The sequence below is a fragment of the Oncorhynchus mykiss genome, unplaced genomic scaffold, assembly GCF_013265735.2.
Source record: "Oncorhynchus mykiss isolate Arlee unplaced genomic scaffold, USDA_OmykA_1.1 un_scaffold_215, whole genome shotgun sequence".
NCBI lineage: Eukaryota > Metazoa > Chordata > Actinopteri > Salmoniformes > Salmonidae > Oncorhynchus > Oncorhynchus mykiss.
Genome location: NW_023493685.1, coordinates 28716 through 39457, shown reverse-complemented (window position 1 = coordinate 39457; position 10742 = coordinate 28716). Strand labels below are relative to the sequence as shown.

General features: G+C 42.2%; 1 protein-coding gene across 1 annotated transcript; it reads right to left on the bottom strand.

Annotated features, from left to right (window-relative positions):
* Window positions 1-4782: 4782 nt before the first annotated feature.
* LOC110538784 (parvalbumin, thymic CPV3-like) lies at window positions 4783-9180 on the bottom strand. The gene is made up of 5 exons (XM_036972989.1): window positions 8912-9180; window positions 8232-8299; window positions 7293-7425; window positions 5754-5863; window positions 4783-5124 (listed from the first exon to the last, which is right to left on the bottom strand). Exons 2-5 carry the CDS (start codon window positions 8290-8292, stop codon window positions 5099-5101), a joined length of 330 nt encoding a protein of 109 aa, XP_036828884.1. The 5' UTR covers window positions 8293-8299; window positions 8912-9180; the 3' UTR covers window positions 4783-5098.
* Window positions 9181-10742: the final 1562 nt, after the last annotated feature.

Below are 10742 nucleotides of genomic sequence, written 5' to 3'. Positions count from 1 at the left end.
CCGCAATATATTGTAGAAAATATATTGTCATGCTTTTGAATCTAAAGTCAAATAAACATCGTTCAGTGAGCCACATCCATCCACCTTTGTATCAGCAAAGGATCTTGTTTGCTGACTGACATTTCCCCCACATTTGCACTGTCTGTGTCTACTGGGCATTATCTCACCATCACAGTTGCCTCTCGCTCTCTCTCCCGCTGCCCTTGAGCCATGATAATCTGCCTGTCACATGATCTTCTTCCCCTGTCCCCATGCAGCAGGCAGAGCGGTTCTAGGTCCTGTTCATTGGGGCATGCAAAGGAAAACATTTTTGCAACGGAAAAGGGAACTAAGCATTTACCATTGGACAGGTTCAGTCTGTTTTCTTCTGTTTGGTGATTAATGACCATGACCCTGTTGTGTTCAATTTCCTTTCTGTTTATCAGTCATGGCTGCTGACCCAACAGGGGTCACCGCTCGGTTCCATTGTGTTCCCCACCCAGCAGCTTGTGTTACCCACTGGCTTCCCCAACCTTGTCCCCCTCCCCCCGACCTGCACTTCCCCGAGCACTTACAGTATAGGGTCTCAGATTGAAAGGCAAGTCACAGAAGATGACTCTATTGCTGTCTCTTTTTCTTTCTTTCACACTGCACGCATGTATGCACTCGCACACACACACACCATTCTTTTCTTCTCTGTGTGCGTCTCCTGTGGTCCTGGAGAGCAGATTCTGATAAGGTGGTGTGATCCTTTGAACTAAAGAGTACAGCTCACTGTCCTACTGTAAGTGATGTACTGTATGTCATAGACTGTTCTCTCTGTTACCGCATGGCAAGCAGTACCGGAGAGCGCCAAGTCTAGGTCCAAAAGGCTTCTTAACAGCTTCTATCCCCAAGCCATAAGACTCATGGACAGCTAATCAAAGCCCCCCCCCCCCCCCCCCCTCCTCTCTTTTATGCTGCTGCTACTCTCTGTTTATTATCTATGCATAGTCACTTTAACTCTACCTACATGTACATATTACCTAAATGACCTCCACTAACCGGTACCCTCGCACCTTAACTCTGTACCCCTGTATAAAGCCCCGTTATGGTTATTTTACTGCTGCCGTTTAATCATTTGTTACTTTTTTTCTATTTTTCTTCAAACTTCTTAAAGCGTTGTTGGTTAAGGGCTTGTCAGTAAGCATTTCACTGTAAGGTGTATGTGCATGTGACAAATGAAATGTTATTTGATTCGATTTTCTATTTGATTTTATGTTTGGACTGATTGACATGTATCCAGCTTATATACTGTAGTTATAGTAGTAACTTCCTGGTCAAAACTAGCCTACAACTAGAAATATCTGGCTTGATCCCATTGCTGCACTCTAATTACAGTACAGTGTAGTGGCATGCCCATAATTTCATTAGAGATTGAATACAGTTTGAGAGTGCAGCAGCTGGCGAATGAGTAGCCAGGTGTGGGTTTGTAGGGCTTGGTGTTATGGTGCTCCCGTGTCCTTAGAAGCCAATCTAAACAGACTGTTGGGAACAGGTCAGGAATGGGATGGGTAGAGAACACAGAGACAGACTGTTGGGAACAGGTCAGGAATGGGATGGGTAGAGAACACAGACACAGACTGTTGGGAACAGGTCAGGAATGGGATGGGTAGAGAACACAGACACAGACTGTTGGGAACAGGTCAGGAATGGGATGGGTAGAGAACACAGAGACAGACTGTTGGGAACAGGTCAGGAATGGGATGGGTAGAGAACACAGAGACAGACTGTTGGGAACAGGTCAGGAATGGGATGGGTAGAGAACACAGAGACAGACTGTTGGGAACAGGTCAGGAATGGGATGGGCAGAGAACACAGAGACCGACTGCTGGGAACAGGTCAGGAATGGGATGGGTAGAGAACACAGAGACCGACTGTTGGGAACAGGTCAGGAATGGGATGGGTAGAGAACACAGAGACAGACTGTTGGGAACAGGTCAGGAATGGGATGGGTAGAGAACACAGAGACAGACTGTTGGGAACAGGTCAGGAATGGGATGGGTAGAGAACACAGAGACAGACTGTTGGGAACAGGTCAGGAATGGGATGGGCAGAGAACACAGACACAGACTGTTGGGAACAGGTCAGGAATGGGATGGGCAGAGAACACAGACACAGACTGTTGGGAACAGGTCAGGAATGGGATGGGTAGAGAACACAGAGACAGACGGTTGGGAACAGGTCAGGAATGGGATGGGCAGAGAACACAGACACAGACTGTTGGGAACAGGTCAGGAATGGGATGGGTAGAGAACACAGACACAGACTGTTGGGAACAGGTCAGGAATGGGATGGGTAGAGAACACAGAGACAGACTGTTGGGAACAGGTCAGGAATGGGATGGATAGAGAACACAGACACAGACTGTTGGGAACAGGTCAGGAATGGGATGGGTAGAGAACACAGACACAGACTGTTGGGAACAGGTCAGGAATGGGATGGGCAGAGAACACAGAGACAGACTGTTGGGAACAGGTCAGGAATGGGATGGGCAGAGAACACAGACACAGACTGTTGGGAACAGGTCAGGAATGGGATGATGTGGGAGTATTCTCTTTTCCTGATGGTGCTTTATTATTTTACTGTACAAGTTATTGTTATTATTATTTTATGCCATTCTACAGTCTACCAGAACATGATCAGTTATTTTAATATTATGTATGATCCATTATAAATGATCCATTATTACCAAATACTGTAGTTTTGTATATATCAGGCAAATTACAGGACTGAAAAAGCATTAACCGTGTTTCCTTGACATCTTGTGTCTGCGAATTAGTTATATGTATATGTATATGTATATATGTATAAAACAGGTTCCAAGCAGGAAATGGGAGCATGGTTGAAATGCCACGGCAAATTGCCAGCAGAAATGAAGTCTGATGAAGCATGGTGCCCAAGCTAGTGTCTATTGTAGCCCACATGCAGAATACCACGGTGTGTCTGGCACTGGGTCTCCAAAGGTCTGGTACTCTGGTTGTCTCAATACAAGGGTATGAACTATGTTCTGTCAATGGCTGCTCTCTATAATGGCTAGGTTCTCTCCTCAATGTTTAGGTTTCTGAGCAAAAACGTGTCATTTAATGGCGAGGCTCTAGTATTTGGGTGTCTGCTTTACTGTAATACAGGGTGTTGTTTCTTTGTGGTTACTAGTTCTAATCCAATGTGCCTCTTAAATGTGGAGATGAAGTTAAAGGCCTGCAGGTGCACAGAGCAGTGACAAGTTCTCACAAGTAATCATTTATCTTTGAGTGTCAACACTGCTTGTAGGTACAAACCTAATCAAAGAGCGTCTCACGCCTACTGTAAATGATAGACAATAACATAGAATTGAATTGTCTCACACCATGTCAATACAATTTTGGGCCAAATCCTAACAATTCAACTCAAATAATGTATTGAGGTCAGGGGGAGATTGACTTGAATCCTGTGTACATAGAGTATCTTCATGGATTCGGTCCTGTGTACGTTGCCCTCCTATCTGTGGCCCTATAAATCAAATCATATCAAATCACATTTTATTGGTCACATACACGTGTTTAGCAGATGTTATTGCGAGTGTAGCGAAATGCTTGTGCTTCTAGTTCCAACTGTGCAGCAATATCTCCCATGTAATCTAACAATTCCACAACTACCTAATACACACAATCTAAGTAAAGAGATGGAGTAAGAATATATACATATAAATATATTGATGAGCAATGACCGAGCGGCATAGGCAAGATACAGTAGATGGTATAAAATACAGTATATACATATGAGATGAGTAATGCATATATACCATTCTATTACACTAAGTATGTCAGACAGCTTTATTACAAAGCTTAGGTCAGGTGTCACACGATCCTGCCATGGTGACCCTCAGGTGTCTATCAAGGTCACCTCCTCAGGCCCCCCCCCCCCCCCCCCCTAATCACACACACACACTGTCCCACTTCTCCTCACATCTGATACCAACTTGTCTGTCAATCAACCCACTGCTGATTGTTGCTGAATTGGATAAGGCGAAGAGAAGCCTAAATGGAATGTTTTAGACAGGTGTCATGACGTTTCCCTGTTGGGTGAGGTTTATGACCCGTCAGACACGACACAGGTGAGGATGTTACTCAGATGGCTTACCGAGAGGAACGATTTGCTGTGTGCAAGATTAAAATCAGTATGTGAATGTACATCTCAAAATGTTCCCACTGAGATTTTAATTTGAGAACACCCATCCTATGGATTCCCCCCAATTCTAGCGGCAGTCTGTTTGTGCTATCATACCAGCTTCGTGTCACTTACTGTGATGCCAAACCGTTTGGCTTGATAAGGACAGAAATGGAGTAGGCAACAGCACAAACAGATCTGGGACCAGGCTACCATAATTCCACCTGTGATTATACTGTCATTGGCTATTGTTACACTTTCTCACTGAGCCCCCATTTCAATCTTATCTTTCAAGAGCTTCTGTTAGGCAGGAATTATGTTTTGTATAGATATAATGAAATGGTTTGAGACTGTGAACTTAAATAAAATAATAAATAATCATTATACTTTATATGAGTTCACAGTCTCGAGGCATTTCATTACATCTGTACAGAACAAGAGACACTGAGGCTGAAACAACTCCTGCTGAGACTGTCCTAATATGGACACTGTACTGTACAATACTGTGCACACTGTCCAATAGGGTTATCACTTTGTATGGCATTTTATAGCAACACTGTGTGGCATTATTTCAGGACAATTCATATTTGAGTAAAAAAGTCAATAACCAAGGAGGAGATTTTAGAATGCATTTTATTATTTTATTTTCTCAGTAATTTGGTAAGTGATACATGTTGGGCAATAATATGACCTGTCTAAAACGTATGCAAAAAGCAAAAATAAAAATCAGTGAGTTGTAGGTAGTCTGAACCGGAGGCTTGCAAAAAAAAAATACATGTTTCCAAATAGATTGACAGATGGAAAAGTAAAGTTATAAATCCTAGCGCTGGAGTGGGGCGAGGAGAAAGAGGTATTGTACAGGTATTCAGGATAGGACCATGGCCTGGAACTCTGTGGGGAGAAAGAGGTATGGAGGGTGTTGTACAGGTATTCAGGATAGGACCATGGCCTGGAACTCTGTGGGCAGAAAGGAAAGACAGGAAGATAAATAATTAGCCAGAATATGAGAGAGAAAAGACACGTTAGGTTTGGCTCTTTGGTTTGGGACATAGTGACATCTCAACTAACTCAATTAATGAATTTGGGACATAGTGACATCTCAACTAACTCAATGAATGAATTTGGGACATAGTGACATCTCAACCAATTCAATGAATGAATATGGGACATAGCGACATCTCAACCAATTCAATGAATGAATATGGGACCAACCAACTCAAGGAATCATTGCAAGGATGCACATTTGAGAATATTTTACCAAGACACTACACTACATATTGTAATTTAGACTGCAATTGACAGAGGAGGTTCAATGTAGAACTGTAAAAAGTATTTATATTACCCATTGGCAATTACAATTCTGTAATCTGCTTACTATCATAATGCAACCAGATTCAGACCTGTACAATCTCAACTGATTTGGTATCGAATGAGATCACTCCTTCAAACTTCCATCGACATAATCAAACATCACTCTCATCCACCTCTTCATTGCCGTCATCATCAGCAAAAACGACATCATTGTGATCATCATCATCTTTATAATTGTCATCATCATCATCACCAAACTAGTGTAAGATACACACCATCTGCTCCAATCATGCCGTCGCTGTCATCATCAGCAGCAGACATGAAGGCCTTGGTCTCTTTTTCAGTCAGGACACGGGCCCCGGGGTTGAACCTCTGGAGGAAGAATCTGAGACGGACACACACACACCGAGACCACTAACATACCGTGCTTACTTTGATGTGGCTATTCTACACAGTTGCCATGACCGGCAACTCTGCAGCAGAACCCTTCAGATATTGAGGAAGTAGTATTGTCTGGGTAACAAAGAAAAACCAATCAGACATTAATGATGAATGGATATTGTTTAATCCATATATCTTAGACAGACTATGGTGGTCACCCTTTTAAAATAGTATTTTAACCTCAAGGATCTGTCCTGGAAAGAAGAACAAATAAAACATCTTTAGGAGTTGTAGAGGACATGCTTACTGAAAGCAGGCTTAATATGCCGTCATTACAGTGCAAAAGGCACCTATGACCCCCAGGACTCGTGAATGAACTAAATAATGATAATTGACCATCTCTTGATGGGGGCGCACTAGTAAAGATGTGCTAGTTTACAAAGCCTATCTTCAAGAAGTAGCCTACTTTCAAGCAAAGTTAGGTTGACGTTGATTGGGATAAGTCCTTGAGGCAGAACTGAGCAATTTCCGCTAGATGGGCCAGCTGCAAAGTCAAAATAGTTTATATTGTAAAAATGCATAAAAACAAATATTTGCTTTTAGGGCCTCCCGAGTGGAGCAGCGGTCTAAGGCACTGCATCGCAGTGCTAGCTTCATTACTACAGATCCTGGATCGATACCGGGCTGTGTCGCAACCGGGAGACCCATGAGGGCGACGCACAATTGACCCAGCGTTGTCCAGTTAGGGGAAGGTTTGGCCGGCCAGGAGGTCCTTGTCCCATCTCGCTCTAGCGACTCCTGTGGTGGGTCAGGTGCATGCACGCTGACACGGTCGCCAGGTGTACAGTGTTTCCTCCGACACATTGGTGTGGCTGGCTTCTGGGTTAAGCGTGCATTGTGTCAAGAAACAGTGCGGCTTGACAGGGTTGTGTTTCGGATGACGCACAGCTCTTGACCTTTGCCTCTCCCAAGTCCTTATGGGAGTTGCAGGAATCGGACAAGACTTTAACTGCCAATTGAATGTCGTAATTGGGGGGAAAAAGGGGTAAAAAAAATAAATAAATAAATGTAATAAATTAGTTTTTTGTCTTGATTTAAGGTTAGGGTTAGGCATTAGGGTTAGCAGTGTGTTAGGGTAAAGGTTAGAGTTAGGTTTCAAATCCGATTTTATGACTTTGTCGCTGTGCAAGCTAGTGACCACTGCAGAGCTGTCTCCAGAACAAGATTCGTGACAAATAACACTAACCTGTGCAAAATGACAGGTAGCCTAACACGTTTAGGGCCAACAGAGGATAGATACATTTTGATATAGGCTATGCGGCATCAATAACAATATATAGGCTATTTTCTTTAGGCCTAATTATTGTAGTAGAAAAAACACAAAGATTGTAGTTTATCACAAACTAAAAGTGCAACAATTGTAGCCGACTCACTTGAGTTCCTCCTCCTCAATGAAGCCGCTGGCGTCGTTGTCCAGTATCCCGAAGACTTTCTTCACCTCCGCGGGACTCTTTTTGGTCAAGCCACACTGCTGGAAGAACTTCTTGCAGTTGAAGGAGTCCGGTGCTGATGGGGTAAGGATGACATGAGAAAAAATGAACAGGCGTGTTCGGCCTTAGCTCTGGTACAGGTCGTTAACGAGGAAGTGGAGGTAGGGCTTGTGGAAGAACGCGAACACGAACCCTAACCTTTACCCTTTTAGCCACCTATCCACCTAGCTAGAATTCATTACATATCATATGTTTTGCGAATTCCTAACATATTGTACATTTTGCAAGTTCGTAACATACTGCACGTTTTGCAAATTCGTAACATATAACACGAATTGCAATTAATAACATATCATGTGAAATAGTTGATGGACATCCGCAAATGAATGCATACAAAACGAAACGTAACACATCACTCTAAATGGAGATTTACACACAGAATAATATGAAATGCTCTGAGACCATGTTGCAGCTGATTCAAATAACCAACTAATCTGTTTAGTCTAGTCGTGTTCACTCATAGGCATATCACATTTTGATTTATTCAAAAACTCAATTTAAATTAAGACAATTGTTTGCATTATAATTCTTCCTGATATATTTAGGGACAAAAACTGACAGAGACAACTGCTATCTATTCTGTCCTAAATGCTTTGAGGGTTTCGTGTGAGTCTATGTAGCCTACATGTGTTTTCTCTAAAATAGGCCTCATTTTGATCCACCTAAGTAGGCCTATACTTCTGTTTTTTGTTTGACATCAACAATGGACTACCTTATTTGACTTTATTTAGTATAGTGAATCTGCCCATAGCCTAGGCTATCACTAATGCGGTGAAGGAATCTAATGAAGAAAGCAATAATGATATGAGTGGAAGATGATACCTTGGCAGTCCTTCATAGCAGCGTCTATGGCATCAGCGGAAAGGATAGATGAGAGCGACATTTTAATCCTGTCGAATGAACAAAAGTGGTGAATTATTAACACATTTAGTCAGGTAGGCTAAACAGCAATGCATACTTCTTCTTTGAAGACAAGGCATTCTGACTGGTGCAGAATATTATAATTATTTGGATAGCATCTTTTAAGCACAGTTTCAGAGGCCTATAAAACATAGGCTATATGCGTGTCATAACTATTGGCTAAGGTCTATTGATTTAGCTCATGCACATAACAGTTGTGTTGACATATTTTCTCAGTAATTCCCCAGAGCCTATTGCTTGATCTGAGCTAGGTAGGCCTACTCCAAATACCACTACTGGCAAATTATCTTTAGTATGCCCTCAGACTCATCTTGGTCGGAATCAATATACTGAAACACTGTAAAATAATTTGCTAAAACGGATAGCAAAGAATGAATTAGATACTTCCTTAAAATAAAATATGGCAGAACTTGGTCTAATACGCTGTTACCGCATCCTTTGTGTAAACATTAAAGCCAAGTAAACTTCTAATTATAAACACAAACGAAGTGAATGATAAAAAAAAAGACAACAGTCTATATCTCTCAAAGTGGCAGAGAATGACTGCTCTGAGTTAAGTTCAGAGCGCAAAGTCAACTCACCGCGTTGAGGTTCTTGCCCGGTCGTTGATCCAAAAGAGACGAGTAAGGCTATGCGGTGACTGGTGTCCGTCAGAGACGATTTATATAGGTCTGATTGAGGTGACAATAGGGAATGCTTGAATTACCTGTCTGAGTATCAAATTTTAACTGCCCGCCCCTGATCAAATTTCTTCCCTAACTAATTAACCTTTACCCTTTATAACGCCCATGGGCAGGAGACTGACTACTGTGGACATCAGTAACGCCCTTGTAAATGGCAAATTAAGTCATCAGTGCATTATTCTATATCCCCTCCTCCCACCCACACCTAACCCAGTCCTCCTCCCCCTCTCCTTCCCTTCTCGAATTATAATACAGTACTATGGTACAAAAATGTGCAGTCTCTCTAGCCCTGTTTATACCTGGTGCTAACATGCGCCCTGTGTCCTGATCTTGTCCACATTCCGATTTTGCCCACATTTTTACACAGAATGATTAAAAGACAGGCACGCATTGGGTCTGGATATCAATCAAGTATTAACAGATCTACATGGTCAGGCTAGTCTGTTCACAATTCAAACACAGTGGAGGGTACACTGGGTAAGGAAGAAGGGATAAGAGACACATGTTATTAAAATGTGTTGATGCAACAAACTTTGATCAGATAGTTATTGGATCATATTGATCAGATCACGAAACTAACATAGCGCAAGGTGTAAACAAGGCTAATCTCTGTCTGTCGTCTTCTCCTTCCCTCCCTCTCTCTCTCTCTCTCTCTCTCTCTGTCTCTCTCTCTCTCTCTCTCTCTCTCTATATATATATATATATATATATATATATATATATATATATATATATATATATATATATATCCCCTCTCTCCCCCCCCCCCCCCTCTCTCTCTCTCTCTACAAGCAGTCACAGAGCTGGTATTTGTGTCACACATACAGTATATTGTCCTCAGTGAAAAGGGTCATTCAGTGAGAATGCAAACTGCATTCAGAGAGAAGTCAAGTTCCAATAAACCAGATTAAATTATAAAATGTATAACTGGGTATGTTGATATTGGATGTTGAAATCGTTGTGGAGGGATACAGTGTGGCCATTGTGTGGTATAGTAGCCCACATCCCCCTGAGAATGAACCCTCTGGTCCAAATCCCCTGCAAATCTGTCAAAAAATGTGCCCTCATTTGGATTTAAACAGACCCAATTTTTCATTCCCTGCTACTCTGTTGGACCCACCAGATGGGGTTAGATTATCCCCTCCAAATCTAATAATACTCAACTCAACAGATACACACACACAACAGGGGTTGTCTATCACGAAATGTCATCATGACAATTTATTTAACCTTCTCTCACACTATTGGCCGGACGAGGGTAAATATTGAACTATCATGGAACTGTCCAGAGTTCTGATTAAAGGACACAAGGTTTTTTTTCAATGTCCCACTTGATTCTGCATGATGATTTAATGTCAATTAGGGTCCATACACACATGCACGCACGCAGAAACTCACATACACACACATTTGCCTATGGCATCTGTGTTGGAATAGAGTTTTGGGAAATGGAGAGAGAGAGAGAGATTGCATCTTTTCTATTGAGGTCACCCAGGCCATCCCTCAGATATAAATGGTCACACTTCTTCAGTATCATCACTGTAGCTGCTGGCGACCCATAGCGATAGGAGATCTAACAGAGTGATCCATTTAGAACAATGCTTATCTTTGCAATTCTTCACAGTGTTATTGAAGCAGTGAAATGAAATACTGCATTTGGGCAGCCTGTAAAATGTGACCAATGGCAGAATGCCTATACCTTCAGAGGACAACCCTGAAACAATGTCGC

What these genes read in the sequence shown, in the direction of transcription:
- LOC110538784 (XM_036972989.1), bottom strand. Translation starts at nt 8,292, where the DNA reads ATGTCGCTCTCATCTATCCTTTCCGCTGATGCCATAGACGCTGCTATG. An exon ending in TGCTATGAAGGACTGCCAAG is followed by an intron (nt 7,426 to 8,231) that starts GTATCATCTTCC and finishes TTACCCCATCAG; the next exon opens with CACCGGACTCCTTCAACTGC. An exon ending in ATTGAGGAGGAGGAACTCAA is followed by an intron (nt 5,864 to 7,292) that starts GTGAGTCGGCTA and finishes TGTCCGTCTCAG; the next exon opens with ATTCTTCCTCCAGAGGTTCA.